The sequence below is a fragment of the Leptonotus elevatus genome, chromosome 13 (assembly GCF_054856555.1).
Source record: "Leptonotus elevatus isolate MCC_2025b chromosome 13, RoL_Lele_1.0, whole genome shotgun sequence".
In the NCBI taxonomy this organism is placed as follows: domain Eukaryota; kingdom Metazoa; phylum Chordata; class Actinopteri; order Syngnathiformes; family Syngnathidae; genus Leptonotus; species Leptonotus elevatus.
Genome location: NC_141251.1, coordinates 15564507 through 15583775, shown reverse-complemented (window position 1 = coordinate 15583775; position 19269 = coordinate 15564507). Strand labels below are relative to the sequence as shown.

General features: G+C 41.5%; 1 protein-coding gene across 4 annotated transcripts; it reads right to left on the bottom strand.

The window, feature by feature from the left end:
• Positions 1-271: 271 nt before the first annotated feature.
• On the bottom strand, positions 272-18990 carry thbs2a (thrombospondin 2a). Of its 4 annotated transcripts, none has more exons than XM_086093005.1 (23): positions 18875-18990; positions 18693-18755; positions 18061-18614; positions 16813-16897; positions 14214-14413; positions 13207-13347; positions 12383-12476; positions 12014-12184; positions 11230-11406; positions 9869-10042; positions 9625-9752; positions 9370-9522; positions 8531-8749; positions 7940-8047; positions 7705-7864; positions 7501-7619; positions 7192-7426; positions 4736-4963; positions 4188-4459; positions 3113-3210; positions 2755-2894; positions 1640-1670; positions 272-1290 (listed from the first exon to the last, which is right to left on the bottom strand). In XM_086093005.1, the coding sequence occupies exons 2-23, from the start codon at positions 18748-18750 to the stop codon at positions 1287-1289; spliced, it is 3549 nt and encodes a 1182-aa protein (XP_085949131.1). In that variant the 5' UTR covers positions 18751-18755; positions 18875-18990; the 3' UTR covers positions 272-1286. The 4 variants fall into 4 exon arrangements, with proteins under 4 accessions (XP_085949131.1, XP_085949133.1, XP_085949134.1 ...); XM_086093007.1 differs by having other exon boundaries at positions 12014-12181; XM_086093008.1 differs by lacking the exon at positions 1640-1670.
• Positions 18991-19269: the final 279 nt, after the last annotated feature.

Below are 19269 nucleotides of genomic sequence, written 5' to 3'. Positions count from 1 at the left end.
ATTGTCACACAAACATGGACATAAAACTTTATAAGTCAGTCTAGCTCTCCGTCCATTTTCCCGACCACTTTTCCCAAAGCATCACAGGTGTGAGTGGTGCCTATCCCAGCTGACTTGGAGGTGGAAATGAATACACCCCAGAAGTATGTAATGTTAAAATAACGCAAAATATTAGCTACTTTGAGTTTTTATTTTATTTTATCGTCAATAAGGCTCCTTAAAATGTATTTGAATGGATGTCAAAAGAGTCGTATTTAAATAGCAGTCCAAACACAGTACAAGTGATTTATTTATGAAAAAGAACAATCTTACACAACCAAACATTGACATTTTGTGCAAGTGAATGACCTCAACGAGACAAATAAAACTTTTTAAGAATTGGTTACCATAGATGAATATTCACTCTGTTAATGAAGACATTGCACCTAATGGCTGCATGTTAAAGCACTGATGTGATAATGTCTCACTGTGTAGCACATACCATAATTATGATCCAAAGAATTGTGAAAAAGTGAAAACAAGCCTCCAAAAATAACACATTTAGATTATTTCACTTCCTTTTAAAGAAATGTTACTGCCAAAGTAACAGTAATAATGAGGACGGATGTAAACACGTGATTATTTCTTCTGGACATTTATGGTTCTCAATTATGCGCTTTGTCAGTGTAAACAAATAAATAATATTTACAAACTCTAGAAAAAAACTGCAAAAATACCCAAAACAAAACAAGCAACAAGCATAAATAATTTACAAAAGGAATTATAATACAGACTTAGTATAAACATCTTTGGCATTTACTAAAATAGCTTTTAAAAAATAGTTGTTCACTCAAGTCCACATTCAGGATTAAAAGAAATGACTTGGAACAGTAAAATGATGTTTTGGTCACTGATACTGTTATTGTGACATACTGCACAGGAGCCAAGAAAAAGAGCCTCAAACTGACCACAGTTTGGGTCACATAGTGTAGGAAAGCACATACAGAATCTAAGTGGTTGTACAATGAATCCTTTAAAAATGTAGTCATAAGTACATTAGCTATAATGAAATATTCTGCATAGTTTCTGCCACCCGTCCACTCATGTCCGTCCTCCCGCGCACCCTCCAGTGAGGGGAACGTATACATACAAGTCACCCGGACAACAGGAAATCCGAGTCATGTTTTCCTCTCCAGCGTGGAGACATGGAAGAGCATGGAAAGTCTCATTTACTGTACGTTGAAATGCATTCAGTGACGATGTGATGTTTACTTTGAGATCCCCCCCCGCTCGCCATCTTGATTCAGTTATCTGCGGAAACACGGAGGAAATGGCGGCCATTACTTGCGTGTTTGTAATCAAGACACAACAACACCATTGAGAGCCTCGCAGTTATAAGCGCCGAAACAAACGTGCGCACGTGGCGCACGGGCATCATGAGCGGTTGCAAGAAGGCTGCAGGCTTTTCCACACTTCAATGCTAGACAGAAAATGGGAAGTCCTTGAAATACACACGCACGCACGCTAACAAGGTCTTCCACAACGCATCTGGTGCATTGTACACAAAAAAAAAAGCTGACAAGCACAAAACATAGCATGACATTATCATTTGAAAATGTGCCTGGGCCAACGAAACAACATGTAACACACACGATGTTACCTTGTCAACCTTGTCGGCAACTCCAGCTCATCTGAATATCAAAAGACATGTTGAAGGGTTTTAAGACTTTCATATTCAAAACAAAAGTAAGAGGTTGGCGTACTTCTGGTTCTCTGGTGTGCCAATGCATACACACAAATACACTGTTGCTCAGAAAAAAAACTATTATCTAAACTTTATTATCCAAATCACCTGCCAGTCGAACTAGAGCAAATTCTGTAAAAGAGCTGTGTAAACAATTGAAGGCTTCTGGCAAGGAAAAGCATTTTTGCATGCGCCTGATTTTACACATAAACATTCACCCATTACTCATGTTGAAAAGGTCTTGCAATCTTAACAAGGGAAAAGCACATCCACAACAACATTTACAGAATTCCAAGTTCCAGAATTTTGATGAGGATTAGACCAACTCACCCTCGGGTGAATTATAGTCATCTTTATTCATATTTGCAACATGGTCTTGAATGAATTTATCTTTAGTATTTATGTGTTCACATTGACACATCTTATTTGGAACCAATCATCCACATGTGGGAGTATTTTGTAATATACTATGCCATGAAAAATATTGATTCTGAAAAGAAACTCAAGGCTGGATTTTCTAACAACATCTGTTAGGCTGTTGGCTATTTATGTTGAACACTCCATATGTCAATGCTGCATATGTCATGATGAATATGGATTTAGATAGATTTGTAAGTAAACCACATTTTTACTTTTGGGTCTTGAGATGAAAGTTTGGGAAAATCTGATGAAGATCTTGTGGATTTTTTTGTTTTAGATTTAGATTTGTTTTAGAAGTTGCACAGCTATGACGGTGTCATTTAAATCAATGCTGCTCATTTCAAAGCTCAGAAACATTCTGTTAAAATGAAAAACAACTGCATTCCACACTCAAGACTTTCCCTGTAGTTATCAAGAAAGACACACAGTCCCCATTGCTCACACGCTCCCTCCCTTGAAATAAACACAATATATCCCAAAAGACCATGTTGGTATGGAGCCAGCCTGGGCTCTTTACAAACAGAAAGTGAATGCCTACAAGTTCGTGAAAATCACAAAAACATTTGTCCATTTGAGGATTAAATAAGATATTTCAAATAGTTTCAACTCACCTCTGCACTCATACTTGAGGTCCGAGAAGAAGACCAGCTCTTGTGAGAAGACAAACAATCCTAACCTTCCGCCAGCAAACGTCTTGTCATAAACTGGCCCCGAGTCAGCCATGATCTGTTTACCCTCGTACACAACAACCCTGGAAATTTGACAAACACATTATGTATATTCACAAATCTAATGACACACAATACAGAAGTTGCATCACAGAGGTATTAATTTAATGGCATGTTTAATGTTTACATTTTTTATTAATTTATTATTTACAAATTAATTCATCATTAGTTTTAATGTTTAACTTCTACTTGTATGTTTTTGTAAACATTACATATAAATAACTTGAAGTGAATATTCTACCTGATGAAACCAGTTTTTGGTCTGTGGATGAGGTGCCACCTGTAAGCTGTGTAGTCTTTCCAGCCAATATTTTTGGGGTCATGCCACAGAGTGCGTACCTATATGAAATACATAACATGAAAATCAACATCAAAGTTTTTAAAGTCAACTCACTATGTTCTATGCAGCCCCCCTAATCCATACACGGTATTCTAATTATTTTTGTTTGTGGAATATGAGTTAAGCAGCAAAATCCACCCGTTTTTATTCCATTTTAGGGGGGCAGCCATTTTGACACTTGTTGTCCACTTAAAATTGCATCACAGTTGCTCAGGGCTCTGCTAACGATCAATCACAGTTCACCCACTTTCTGAAACTGAGCCGTGATTGGTCATTGAGCAACTGTGATGTCATTTTCAGTTAAAAGATAGTGACAAAATGGCCGCCCTTTGAAATGGATAAAACCAGGTGGATTTTGCTGCTTAACAGAGATGGGGAAAAGTACTAAGATGTTTCTACTTGAGTAAAAGACAACTTTGGTAAAAGTACTCACTCAAATAATTAGAAAAGTAAAAAGTATTTACTACATCAGTTTGAGAGACATTAGCTAAAGGAGCAAAAATGGGTATACATCGGCCAATTGACTGACTTGCCCTGCGTCAAATCCACAGTGTTGAGTTGTTCTAATCTAGCCAATTGCACGTCATGTGATAGTATGTCATAGAGCCAATCACAAGCTGGGATGTAGGTGTGCAACACTTCATATGATTGGTGCAGCCAGGGGACATTGAGGTTAAGTATTTTGATTGTTTTTATGAATTTAAAAACAAAAGTAACGACCTTGTTTTTAAAATGTATCAAGTAAAACGTACAAATACTCATGTAAAAATGTAATGGATAAAAAATAAATACTCAGGAAAGTACAAAGTACTGAAAAAAACTACTCAAGTATTTGTACTTTGTTACTTCCCATCTCTGTTGTTTAACTCATATTAAGCAACCAATATTAATCAGAATGCTGTGTTTAGACTAGTGGGGGCACATACAACATATTATTGTAAAGAAAATATTTAGGTTGACTTAAAATGGCACCTACCTCTCCAGGAGTGTTGCCCGTGTGCCACAAAGCATTCCTAAGGTGTTCACCAGTGCCGGTGGTCGAGTTGACCACTTTGAGTGACACGCCAGAGATGCCGAAGGCCTTGGAGGGTTTGTCTTCCCAGTAGGTTTGTGTAATCTGCTTCCACATCACCACATAGAAGCGGGCACTCGACTGGTAGCCAAAAACAAAGCCTGCGTAGTCGTCGTCCCTGTCTGTGTTTACGTACATTGTGCCACTGAAGTCCACAGCGCTGAACTCATCGAAGCCTGCGGCACCAGACAAAAGATGACCTTCATTCATAATTCTGCTCATTGTAATTTGGAGAAGTGGCAAATCCAGGTCCAGAAAGTAAAAACGCTGCCACAGTTTGTCTTTAGCCCCTGATGCTAGCTAGCTAGATACCTAACAGGTAAACGAGCACCATGGGAGCTAGCTAGGGAGTAAGCTAGCTAGCGCCTGGGGCTAAAGCCAAACTATGGCAGGGCTTTTACTTTCTGGACCTGGATTTGCCGCCTCTGGCAGCTTTAACGAGTGATGCTCACCTACGGCAATGCCTGGGTCAGAGTTGGCAGTCTGTACGAGCTCTTTGCCCTGGTGCCTCACCACCCAGTTGGGGTCGATTTGAGTGGTTCCCTTCGGGTCCAAGTGGACCATCTGGAACTTCCTGAAGTCTGTGATGCTGATGGCGTTGTTTTCCGGACACACGTCGAGGATATCTGGAATACTGTCATTGTCAAAGTCGTCTTTGCAGGCATCACCTCTTCCATCACCTGGTAAAGAAAGACACAGAGAGACAGGCTCGATCTTATTTGCACTGGAAATTTGTATCATACTGCTAATATACAGATGGATACAAATCACATTCGTGAACGGTTCCTCGGCGCAGGTCTGTGTGCCAAAAATAAAAGGATAATTTTCTGAGTTGTACCTAATGAAGTGGGCAGTGAGAATAGTTAAGCACTTTTTCCAAATCACTGACGCTAAAGCAGCCATCTTTTGTCATGGCAGGATAACTATCACTGATGATATCCGACGTCCACTTGAGCCAGACAGCAGGCTTGGAGCTCCCTGTGGAAAGGTTGCCGTGAGTCATGAAGGCCGCCGCATGGAAGTAGCTCGCTGCTTTCTGTCATCATGTTTGTTATGGCACACGAGGCTACACTTCTGTCAAATAAACACTATCTGACAAGCTGTGAAGAGAGTGAACGCATCGGTGACCAGGGCCTTCCTCCGCAGCGGTCTGTTTCCAGTTACACACAGCTGTATAAACTCCAGGTAACCCTGCGCAATTTGGGCACGGCAAACTAATCAAGAGCAAAGCTAAAACAAATAAAAACTTAACAAGCTGGCGTGTGCCCTTTTGGGTTGCTTGCTGAAGTCATGTGGAATGACATCACTCATGCCAACGCCGCACTCACAATCTTTCCACTGTCGGATAATCATGCACGGCATCAGAAAAAGTTAACAAGGCAAACTTGAACACCAGATGAATGAGAGCGGCATCACATCACAGGTGCATTTGCTGCGTGCAGGCATATATGCACAATTATCAGAACTGACGTGTGTATTTACACCCAATGATACTTACATAGTCCTACCAACATCAATTTAATTGCTTTGGCAACCACTTTCTTTAACTGTTATTCTTAAGATGGATGTAAAAAAAACCTTTGAACACCCTAAATCACCTCAATAAACCTCAACTTGTGGTGACTGAACCTCAAGTGTGTTATTATTGAACACCCGACGACGCGAGCTTATAATTAGCTAGTGTCATGGTTAATGAACTGGAAATACAGTGGCCATGGACAATCAGATTGTATTCCACTTGTCAAATGTTGGAATGGATTTGTTAATTAGTATGGAAACTCTAGTTCCATGTCGATTTTTTCCTTCTGATGGCAACCAGTTTGTAATTCACTTTTAGCCACCTACGCTTGAGCTATCCCATTTGCTATTTGTTGTTGAACGCCAAAATGAAAGAGGAGATTTATGTTCCATGTCCCTCCTCTAGTCTCAACACAGTGTTCTGATTAATCTTGTTTTTGTGGAATATGAATTAAGCAACAAAGTCCACCTGCGTTTATCCATCTCAGGTGGCTGTCATTTTGCCACTTGCTCAGGTAACCAATCCCGGCTCATCTATTTTCAGAGTTTAGTCATGTGACAATCGCAAGCTGAGTGATTATTGGTTCGTTACCTAAGCCCAGAGCAACTGTGATGTCATTTTCAGTCAACAGCAAGTGTCAAAATGGCTGCCTCCTGAGATGGATAAAAACAGGTGGATTTTGCCGTTTCATTCATTTTCCACAAATGCAAGATTAAAGGGGACGTCAACCCCATGTTTTTCATTTTTATTAACAATAATTGTTCTATGCAGTCCCACTGGTCTAGATATGGTATTCTAGTTAATATTGCGTTAGTGGAAAATGAGTTAAGCAGCAAAATCCAGTCATTTTTATCCATCAACACCATACACCAACATCATGTCTCAGGTAACAACCAATCACAGTTCAGCTTCAGAAAACTAGTGAGCTGTGATTGGTCGTTGCCTGAGCCCTGAGCAACATTGATGTCTTCTTCAGTCGACAGCAAGTGGCAAAATGGCCGCCGTTGAGATGGCTGGATCTTGCTTCATAACTCTTATTCTACAAATGTAATGTTAATCAGAATGTCATGTTTAGACTAATGAGGTCACATATAACATATTATTGTCAAGAAATGTTGAAGGTTGACTTCCACTTTAATCAGAATACCATGTTTAGACTAGTAAGGTTGCATAAAATATATTACTGTTAAGACATTTTTTGGGTTGAATTCCCCTTTAAGAGCTAAAGTACAGCTCATTAGCTTGCTAACTATAATTGTGTTCTGAAAAAAAAGTATGGACAATACACTTTGATGTATTCCCTTCTGTATGATCAGTCATACTAAGCAATAAATCATCGACTATGTTGCAATTGCGTTGCGGATCGAAAGCGCAACTTCTGAACCTCACCGTCAGAGTCCAGCTGGTCTGCGTTGGGGGTCAGTCTGCAATTGTCCTTGTCATCAGGTATACCGTCATTATCATCATCAAAGTCACATGCGTCTCCTTTGCCGTCTTTGTCGTGGTCGGCCTGGTTGGCGTTGGCCATGTACGGACAGTTGTCCAGGTTGTTCTGATGGCCGTCTTCGTCAATATCCTGGCTGTTGTCACACTGGTCTCCCACCAAGTCGTTGTCTACGTCCATCTGTTGCGACAAGGCAAAGGGTGAGGAATATGGAGGCCTGCGCTAGCTTTGAGGTGCGGTGTGTTACACCGTACCTGCAGAGGATTGTGGAGCAGGGGACAATTATCACACTGGTCGCCAACTCCATCCATGTCTGTGTCCTTCTGGTCCGTATTATATACAAGAGGGCAGTTGTCATTCTCGTTCAGGATTTCTACAAAAAACAAAGGTGACTTCTGGTTTAAGAAGGGGACTACAGTGGCATGTCAATAATTATCACAGTTTGGGTGTTGTTTTACCATCTCCGTCAATGTCTACAGCACAGGCATCCCCTTCCCCGTTGTGGTCCGTGTCAATCTGGTTAGGATTGTGCTCATAAGGGCAATTATCACAACGGTCGCCTACTTCATCCTTGTCAAAGTCAGACTGGCGAGGGTTGAAAAGGAGGGCGCAATTGTCCTGAGGTTGAAAAAGCACACTGGTTAGAGGAAATCTGTGCAAACACTGTATGTAAAAAAACAAAACATCTCACACCCTTTCATCCAGGATTCCATCATTGTCGTCGTCTTTATCACAAGCGTCTCCTTGGCCATCTCTGTCAAAGTCTTCTTGTCCAGAGTTTGGCAGGCTGGGGCAGTTGTCCTGAAAAAGCGGAATTGGAGCTTGTAATTAACGACTCGTTGAAAAAAAAAGATGTATTAGAAGTAGGGCTGGGCATTAAATACAATTGATTTGATTAATTGCCATTTTAAATAAATATTGTCTTCTGGATTATTAAAAGCTGTTGTTCTTATGTTCTGTTACATCCAAATGTTATTGTGAGTTTTAATTTTGCACAAGTGGCAGAATGCTGGATGGCTGGTTTACAAGACATGTTTACAATAGTTAGAGCATTTTAAGCACAAACTATGAACGTTACGTTTATGTTAAAACTGATTTAGAATCAGTATACATTATTGTTGTCTGAACATTTTGCACAATAATTATTTTTGAATAAATGAAACCTTTAAATAAATGTTGGGTTTATTAAATTAAAATCGATAAAAATTGTAATCGTCCTGAATGACTGCATTTTTTTTTTTTTAGATTTGATTCAATTAATGACAATTAAATGACATAAGCTACCTTCTTGCAATGGTATGTAGCATTAGCTCCACACACAAGGTTCTGATTGGGCCAACCATCAAGGTCAGAGTCCTCCCCGCAGATATAGCCATCACCAGCGTAACCAGTGCGACACTCACACTTGTACATGGGATCACTGAAATGGCTGAGGTAAATACATTCAGCAGATCTATGACAGTTGTGTGTCTTGTCCTTGCACGGATTTTCTGGCTCGCACACCTGTGTGACCAAAAAAACAACAACAGAGTTCAATTTGGAATGGTCCGAGATTGTCGTCATCTGTCTGTCTGGAAAAAGCATTTCAAAATAACGTCCGCTCCAAATTGAGATGGTTAAGAAGACATTTTAGACAAAGTACTTGAGAGTGTTGCTGATTTGATAGAACCGCACTGAATGCATCCCACATCCCACTGTGGCTCACCACTGCCTCGTAAGGTACTCGCAGCTGCCACTCATTACCGGCGGACCAAAATAGGACTCTGCTTTGAAAGCCACTCCATGAGAGTGGCAATGAGAGCAAGCCTTTGATCACAAACCCTGAAATGGAATCATTCACTGCCAACGGTGAGACAATTCCAGTATCCCCAAATCAAATAACTGTGCAACTGGGGCATGGCGTTATAGACGAGCATCTGCAAAATCCAAAAGAGAGGCAAAAAGTAGCATAGCTAAAGGGTGCAGTGTATTATGTGTAGCTTTAGCTGTGGAAATTGTGAGCTTCAAAGATATTATTTTTCAAAGGCACCAATATATGTCATACATACTCAGATTTGCCGCTGATATAATGAAAAATAGCGGACAAGTGTTAAGTTTGGCCCGCAGAAAGCCCTATGCCTTACCTGCTTGTTCTTCTTAGCGGCCTCCACCCCCATCCCGAAAGGTTGGGTGCCCTTGTAGCGTTTAGGGCAGGGCAGACAGTGGAACCCTGGATCGGTGTTGACGCAGCGCTGCAGTCCACCCACGTTGAAGCAAATGTCAGACACCATGTCACACTGGAGGAGGAGGGAAAAAAATAAAAAAGCTGATCATGACATGGATCAGTCTTAAACATCCCTCTCGTTTACATTTGCCATAGGAGGAAAAAAAAACATTACCTCATTGATATCTTCACAGAGGGTACCGTTTCCACGGAAACCAGCTGGGCATGGCCCACAGTCCCAGGAGCCATCTGAAAAACTGCTGCAGTCCACTCCCGCAAAGCACGGGTTAGACAGACAACCATCTGTAAGGGATTCATACGGTAAGTTGGAAAAGTCATTTCAATAAATGGAATTTCAAATGTACATCAACAGAATCCTTATTTAAAAGGAGAATCTACAGTCTATAACCAGAGCTTACCAACAGGACAATCTTTTTTGTTGCAGCTGTCACTGTCGTTGACCTCTCCGATGCACTTCCTGCCGCCGTACTGAGGATGAGGACTGTTGCATTCACGTTTGCGACTTTTGATCCCACCGCCGCATGTTGCTGAGCAGGTTGCCCACGGAGACCAAGGCCCCCAACCTCCATCGACTGATAAAACAGACATTTTGCGTCAGCAGCACAGTAGTAAGCACTGTTTGCATGTTCTGACACATTACAAAATAATGCTAATAAAAACGGTTTATTTCAAGATATCAGGGGGGTCTAGTGTGTGCAAGCATATTTGCAAGTTGACCTCAAGACCCCAATTTTTTTGCAGTACCTGTCATGTAGAAAAGCGACAGGGGGAAATAGCTTGGAAAAGACCAGCTTTAATCGCTGCTGGAGAATTAAGTCAACATCTTGACACTAATACTAATAACTTTTCTGCAGTCAATTGTGTGTATTTGAGACTTGTATCTGAAGAGGACGTTTACATCGAAAAGAAACACATGCAATCAATCAATGACATCTTTGATTGGATCGCGAAATGAGACATTACAGCAAAAACAACCTCATTCATTCTGTGCTGCCTTAGTGTATACGTGTATACGTGAGTGCGAAAGCTAATCTCGCTCTCTCTCTCTCTTATTGTTGTTGTTGACTGGTAAAAAGTCAGAAATAAAAGAACTAGCTCCAATATGTGTGCTATTTAATTCTAACATCTCTTTAATTCAAAATGGCTTTCATGGACTACACTCGTTCATCCAATCACAGATGCAACCAGCAGGCAGGTGTGTTGTTTGAACTAACACGGAAATACAGATGTACTAAACTTTTTCCGAACGAGGATATGAGCTAAATTGCAGTCATACCGAATAAGAGTTGAGCTATTCTTGCGACGCAATTACTTAGAATGTCAACACAGTTTGTGTAGATAGGGGCTAATCCTGTGCAGATAAAAAGTGGACAATCAATGTAACACAACCAGCTTCCAATATAAGCCAAAAAGGAGCAGGCAGCAGGATCAGAATGTGGAGCCAGGAAGTTGGCGTAAGTGGTAAGTGTATGGTCTTATCGTTATTTTTTTAACTTGCTGATCGGCCCCAAAAATCCTGATTGTGTAAAGCTATTGTGTAGGCCTATATAACCTGAAAAATATGGACAAAAATGTAAAAAAAACAAAAAAAAACAAGGTCCAGTTTCTGAGTAGCCAGTGAGTCAGACGCCGGGGATTTAACACTACAATAAACATATTGAGATTTAGGTCAACATTTCCTGGTGGAGGCTGGTCCAAAACACATGTTGCCTGAGGCGAGCTGCGAGGCCCAAGGAAGTAGCGCTGCTGTGATACTCACTCGGACATGGCTCGGCAGTGCAGCGCTGGGTCTCTCGGCCGTTCCCTTCGCAGTCTTCCCCCCCCAGCTGAGGCATGGGGGCATTACAGTGTCGTATCCTGGTGATCTGGCCGTCTCCGCAGCTCACCGAGCAGGACGACCATGGTGACCACAAGCTCCATCCTCCATCCTGGCGAACTGAAACATCACGTGTCATGAGACGTGAGCAGCACAAATGCAAATGATCTTCCACTGAGTAAAACAGAAAAAAAGCAGTCTAATTCGCCAAGATTAAAAAAAAATGGCAACCACGTTTTCTACAAGTAAATATTATGTGATCCCTGGAGGCCATGGCTCACTTTCAAAGATGCTCCAAGGTTCTCTCGCCAGTGTTTACATCACGCTGTGTAAGCTATCATCCAGCGGTTGGACTGATTTAACCACTCACACAGATGCACTGTAATGTTAGCCTCAACCAATTACAGGACAACCTCTCAAGAAGCCAATATGTTCATTTCATCCAACAATATGTAACAAAAATCCCCAAACTCTTATATTTTACATTAAATGACCAGAGCCATTAACATTGCATGACAACCAAAAGTGAGTCACTGGTCTTTTTATTTGGAAATAACTTCTACTGGGCACACCCTGCAAACCGACCATGCAGTCCAACCTCATTCATATTCAACAACACTTTGGAATGTTGCACTGCAGCAGATCTCGTTGGTGGTCTTTGGAGGTGACATTTCTCCAAATGATTTTGAAAATAACAATAGATCATAAAGATGATTCATATTCTCACCGCGACTGTCACATTTTCTCGGGCTGCACTTGCGAGTCTGTATGGAAGGTCCTGTGCAGGGGTTGCTGGTTGCGTCACATGACCTTCCCCTCTGTTGAGTTCCCGTCCCGCAGGTGACTGTGCACTCTGTCCACTCGGACCACGGGGACCAGCCATGCTCACTGCCTTCTGCTAGACATATTAAAACCACAAATGTAATAAACAAAAGAGCAGCTTCAATTGACCTACATGAATTTATAAACATTTACTTGTTATACATTAATGAAAGATAAAATTTGCATATCAGCAAATCAAGTGGGATTGAATGCATATTACAATGCTGGTATGCTTGAGGAGTTTTCAGGCCAATGGTTACTGTCGAATACTTACGCAGACACACAGGACAACACTCGCCATCGACGAATGTAGGGCTGGCACAGGCCACTGCGGGGCAGGTAATTTGGTGACACACTACCTTGGATTCCTGTCATCAAGAAAAAATCAGTTTTAATCAGGGCAATTTATCAATCAATCTTGTTAGATTAGGCCTCTTAATAGTTCGATAGGTGATTTGAGCTAGGTTGTTGTGTCGCTGTCCTCCTGGCTCGGCATCTTCCTATGCACATAGGCAAGGCAGAGCCGCCTCCCATCCGGGTCACGGCACCAATTAATAGGTTCCGAGGGAATGCTACTGTTAGCAAAATTAAGCTAACAGTAATTACCAGAAGATTGTATATTCTCAGTTGAGCTCTTTAGTGAAATGCCAAAAAGATTGAGTAGGCTACACAGCTGTGGAGCCTTTTTCTCTTAAGGCGGAAGGTCTAAAATCCGTCTAAAATGGTTCCTTCTCTTATACTGTCTTGGCCGTCCACCCACAACATAGCTTAATGTCACAAAAATACCATGAGTCATCACCAAAATTCACATGCACTCATGTCAAATTCAACATCTGAAAATATCAAAACAATTGCTACAGTATCTTAAATTTTCTTACCATACATAACCCTCTATGCAATTTTTGTGTGAGAGTGTGGATTCAATATAATTAGCATATCAACGCGAAGGCCTTGTATGTATTGGACCTCACACAGGCAGCCATTCTCATGTTTCCAGAATAATAATCCATCTTCAGATCAATATCGTGTTTCATTTTTCGAATCACTATGGACTATTATTCTTGTGAAATGAATTTGTCCCATTCGAGTCAGCTCTACCTGGCAGGTACATTTGGTGCAACTGTCTACAACCCAGTCTTCCTTGTCGTCAAACAGGCGGCCATCCTGCCAACACATGTTCTTCTCCTTGGTGTTCTTCATCTTTCCAAGCGCCTCCTTCATGACGGTGTTCTCCATCGTCTGATGTACAACAAACACAGGTAAGTTTGAATTTAGAGATGTCACAAGCATGGTAAATGGCTTCCTGTGTTGCATTAAGGTAGGCGCCTATGCTAAGCATGGGATAATAATCACAAGTGGAAAAATATTAAGAGAGAAATTTATCGATCGCCGTCATAGGCTCAGACTAAATGCAAATAGATAACAAAAAGGAATGATTGATGAGAAAATGTGAATACTTGTAAATGTGGTTCGAATTAGTATAAATAGCAAACAGTGAAATAATTCCGAAATTTGCATTGTAACCTCCAACCCAATTGGAGAGCGGCAAGTCTGTGGCTGGACTCCTGCACACTTGGCAAGTGTCAGTCGATAAACTGCTGCCAACATTTTGTGTCTGTGTGCTGAAGAAGGGAGGCAGCAGTGTGTGCCGTTAGAATCTAAGACACCACTCGGTCTGGAAGAGCCTCAGGGACCCTTCTCATCGCAGCCATTTTTTTTCCAAACTTCGTGCCCAGACTCTCTTATTGCTGGGAGGCTCCCAGAGGAAACACACGGGCTGTTTAAACACAGCCAGACGTTAGATTGGACCCCAACGCTACCAGGGGAACACTTCCTATAGCCACATGTCGCATGTCATAAAAAGTGTCCGACAAACATCAAAGGAGTCATATGGGTTGAGTGACCTCAGGTAGCTATAAACAGCCTTGAGGCCACTCGCTGTTTGCTTTTAAACTAATTTTCTGCTACCACGTAACCACTAACCTAACATGGCAGGACTATGTCCTCTTTCTTTGTTTACTCAAAGATATCTTCCTGCTATAATACTCATCCATATATCATCCAGAACAGGATCTGGCTACGACATTCCAACCGTTGCTACTTACCACTTTTTGCAAGCCATCAATGAGGTTACTGACAACCACTCGGAGGCCTTTGAGCTCCTGAAACATGGTGGTCAGCTCGTCGCAGGAGCGGTCACACATCTCAGAGCCCACGTCATCTCTCTTCTGGCCAATGATGTTGGTGGTGATGGAAGGACTCACATCAATGATCTCAGTGCTCTCGCTCACTATATTGGCATCATCTGGAAGAGAAGAGACATCAGAGGGGTGGAAAATGATCAGGCAAGGCAGGGATTTCCCAGTTCTTCTAGGCCAAGCACGACAATGTGAGGATTATAGTGTTTATTGTGTTCCCAAAAACAGATGCTCCGTCAGCAGTGAAACAGACGGTTAATCTTACCATGGTTAGCTGAGGGAGAGCGGGGGATTGGGTGGGTGGGGGCGGGGGGGGGGGGGGGGGTACAAGGGAGTGGGCAGCAGTAGAGAAATGTGGGTGTTCTCCTCTGCGATGAGAAAACCGTGTTTGTCATAAATGTCTGTGACCCGTTGGATAAGTGGATACACACAATATGAACTGACCACACAGATGAATTTACGTATAGGCGGATTATTTTGAAGTTCCAGTGAGATCACAAAGCAATGAGAATACAACGATTGATCTGGATGAACACACAATAGAATCACTCTTCTTAAAGTGGAATTGGTGTGTTCTGGCCTTCAAAGGGAAGTCAATCTCATTTTTTTCTTTACAATAATATGTTATATGCATTTGTGGAATATGAATTAAGCATCAAAATCCACTCTCTCTCTCTTTTTTTTTTATCCATATGAGAGGGTGGCCATTTTGCCACTTCCTGTCAACTGAAAATGACATCAGAGTTGCTCAGGGCTCGTCACATGACCAAACTCAGAAAACAGGTGACCCGTGATTGGTCATTGCCTTGAGCAACTATGATGTCATTTTCAGTCGACAGCAAGTGGCAAAATGGCCGCCACCTGGGTGGGATCAAAACAAGTAGATTATTATATTCCCCAAACGTAATGTTAATCAAAATATGGTGTTTAGACTAGTTTGGCTGCATAGGGCTTATTATTGTTAAGAACATTCTTTGGTTGACTTCCTCTTTCAATCAAGCCACATTTACACCAAGCTGTAGAGTTCGGTAAACTCGGACTTAGCTTAAATAGCAAGTTAGCAATGTTACATCAAAGTGTAAAAATATTGCAAACTGCCAACAAAAGTCAACTGAACCGTACTTCTTGGATCCATCCATTCATCCAAAGAAATGAGCAACTGTTGCCAGTAGCTAGCTGTGATCTCAGTAGCACAAAGTAGAAAGACCACAGATGCCATACATGCGTATGACATCTTTACGGCGCAATGAACCACATGACATTTTAAGCTTTTGCTTCCACCCAGTTTAGGATTGTTTTTCTTCCTGAAGCCACAAAACGGGAGTTATGACAAGATGACTTAAGTGAATGCATGACAGATAAAGTAAATCTGCAAAAGTTTTGGATCAAGCGTTATAAATAGACCAAAATTTATGGCAGACCAGGGCACTCTAAATCAAGAAGTCACCCAAAATTGCACGACAATAAACCAGCTTGAGCTAAAAAAAAAGTGTTTTCTTTCCTGCTTTGTCTGCTGGATTCATTCAAACCTCTGGAGGGCTTCATGGTGCGTGCGCATGACGAGTATGAAAGGATTCACACTCACATAGAAACACACACTGCATTTTTTCTCTCTCAAAAAGCCACAAATAATGAGTTAAAACAAACACTGGAATTTCAACAATTCATGCAAAGCGCACTTCCTACTGTATCTAGATCAGGCAACCAGTGTGTAAGATGGTTAGATTAGATACATATTCAGTCCTTTTGGGCACAGCGGAGGATCAGCAGCTTTGATTTCTCATGAGAGCGTTGATTGAGTTGAGAAAAGCAACCTAATCAGCCAACAATGTGACTTAACAGTGTGTACTTGCGTGTATATGTGCAGCTGCATGTCGACGCTCACTCCGCAGTGTGCTATTCCCTTTCCCTTTCGTATTTTATTTCCCAGGGCTTCAATCGAGGTCCTGTGCAGTGAAAATAATAGTGTGTGCGCGTATTTTTGCGGTCCACACCACCTTCACATCCAACTGACTCCTTTTTTTTCCTTGGTGGTAATGCTTGGAAATCTTGCCACACATCTAATCTGCAATTTCTTTGACCCACTTTAGAAACAAAGTTAAAATTGTGAGTCAACTGAGTGCACGCATACATTCCAAAGACATGCATGGCAGGTTTATTAAACACTCTAAATCGTCCAAAGGTGTGATTGTGAGTGTGGACGGTTGTTTGTCTCTGTGTGCCCTGCAATTGGCTGGCAACCAGTTCAGGGTGTACCCCGCTCACTGCCTGAAGCCAGCGAGGATAGGCTTCAGCGCCCTCCGTGACCCTTGTGAGGACAAGTGGTTAAGAAAATGGATGGAAGGATGGATTGACAACCTTTGGCATCTGAGGTCCAACCAAATAGAAACCACTCTGATTGAACGCATCGGAGAACTGCTGTTTTAAGTACCAAAGGACATATACTGTACAGCAATTTAAAAGGGGTAAAAAAAACAAAAAGCAAAAAAGGTGAACTGCACTTTACCTTGTTTGGAAACTTCACAGTCTCTACTCAGCAGGATGTCCTCAATTGTGGTATCAAAGATGAAATGCACATTTTGCAGGAGACCCTGTTTGGTAACAAACACAAAATTATCATTATCTATCTATCTATCTATCTATCTATCTATCTATCTATCTATCTATCTATCTATCTATCTATCTATCTATCTATCTATCTATCTATCTATCTATCTATCTATCTATCTATCTATCTATCTATCTATCTATCTATCTATCTATCTATCTATCTATCTATCTATCTATCTATCTATCTATCTATCTAAATCAGTGATCAATAAGCTTCTACAGGGAAACTGGGGGTTTATGGATTTGAACATTTTATGAACTTGAAGGCCACTTTGTCTAAATTCAAAACTGTATTTACAATAACAAAATGAGAGCTGGATTCATTGTGCATAATCAAAACCTTAATTTTGAAAAATAAAGTTCAAGACTTCTTAAGGATTTAAGGACTGAACACGCTGTTCTATCAGACACTTAATCTGGAATTAAATGCTGGTATATAAACACATTACAATGATTTTATTTTTTTCTTTGATTGCTTGGCCATGCAGAATGGTAGATGTGGATTTTTGATATGCCGTAACAGTTTTTTCCTTGTATTGTTATAAAAAATTTTTTTATTATTATTATAATTTTTACATTTTAAGGTTTGGAAATTTACACCGCATCTGGTGAAACTGGGGTTTACACAATTTCATATTTCAATGCTTTTTTTTATATACAATTTTCAGTCCGCTGATTTTTTTTTTTCATTGCATGGTGAATGTAGTAATGAGTTACAACACCTTCAAATTCATACATACTTGCATGAGTGAGACATTGAGGGAGGGGACACCTCAAAGGTGAGATTTTTGTGGCTTTAACAATTCGCTTCAGGGCACTTCAACAGCGCGCTTCCAACCGCATGCATGAATTGAGCTACTGAGACTTCAAGTTCTGGGGAGGAGGCCACGAAAAATACAACAGGGATTGTTGAAATTTTTGATTTAGATTTAAGATTAAATTCTCACTCATGCTTGCAGATTCATTCTTGCACTTTCACTTTACACACACACATTTACTCATTGCTAGATGGAAAGTTGCAATTTAGAGTCTAAATGTGGAACAATGAGTTGCTGTGGAATGTACAAACTTTAACTTAACCCATAATTCAAAATGAAAACAGCAAACTTTTACCCAGCACTCGTTCATGGGAGTCCTGACTCACCCTAAAGTGGTTCTCCCGGATGGATCCTTTGGCCACATACATGCGGCTGCCCTCAGCCTGCAGGTGCTCATAGAAAGGCTCGTCCAGGATGACGCTGTCCACCAGGTTGCAGCCCACGTACAGGTTGGCGTTCTCTCCGTGGACCTGCAGCGTTAGGTTCTTCCACTGAGAGTCGGACAGGTCCACGTCCTCGAACGAAACGATATTCTGGGTTCCTTCCAGCCAGTAGACCAAGTCCAGAGAGTTCGCGCGTCCGTTGGACACGATCTCAAACTGGCGCTGGCCATCGGCATCCTCGAAGCCCAGCAGGGTTCCCCGAGAGCTGCGATCCTGGCGGATGCTGGCCACGAACACGAAGCCCTCGTTGTTTTGGATCTGCCGCAGTATTTGCCCGAGGATGGCGGGCCTCACCGGGGGCAGGTGGTCGAAACGGATGAAGCGGTACGCGGGGGCATCGGAGTTCTGTCCCCGGAACTGTTTGGCCCCCAGTGTCTTGCGGCTGATTTGACTAACTTCGAACAAGTCGAAGGAGGTTTCGTCCTCCTGCTCGCCATCTACAAATTGAACACATAATTACAATTAGAATGCCTGACTTTGAACGAGTTATTTAATTAAGAGCAAATTCTAATTACCTTGAGCGAGCGTGTGGAGGAAGAGGAATGATAATGGTAGCAAGTATCTCAGTATCATATTGCCTTCAAACACAACAAAAAATAGATGTATTAGTTTGCAGAATTAATTAAACTAGAATTCTTTTTTTTTAAGGAATGCAATAAAACAACCTCAATTATTTAGCAAAAGCCCCACGACTTACCTAAATTTTTTTAATCCAGCAATAAAGTTGAAAAATTTGGCAAAACAACTTTAGGCTATCTGAAAAAGCCGCACCTCCAGTACCGGAGCAGGAGAATCCCACTCCGAGTGACTACATCCACCGACTGGAGGATAGAGCCACTCCTCCCGCCTCTTATAGGGGGGCCCTCGGGGAGGGGGGGTGCTGTCAATCAAATGTAGCCACTGTGAACCGCTTCGCTTGTGATGGGCTGCTAGGAGTCACAGTTACATAATTACCTTCTGATGGCGTCATTTGCTTAACACGCGCGCGCGCGCACACAAAAACAGCCATGCTGGGCACGTGACATCATTTTTTTGTTTAGTATTGAACAAATATACAATTACAAACAAGGCATTTGACAAATCAAACCAAGT

Coding starts and splice junctions, on each gene's coding strand:
- thbs2a (XM_086093005.1), bottom strand. CDS start 18,750: ATGATACTGAGATACTTGCTACCATTATCATTCCTCTTCCTCCACACG. Junction 16,898..18,060: donor TCCGGGAGAACCACTTTAGG/GTGAGTCAGGAC, acceptor GTTACCAAACAG/GGTCTCCTGCAAAATGTGCA. Junction 14,414..16,812: donor CTGTGAAGTTTCCAAACAAG/GTAAAGTGCAGT, acceptor CTTCTCTTCCAG/ATGATGCCAATATAGTGAGC.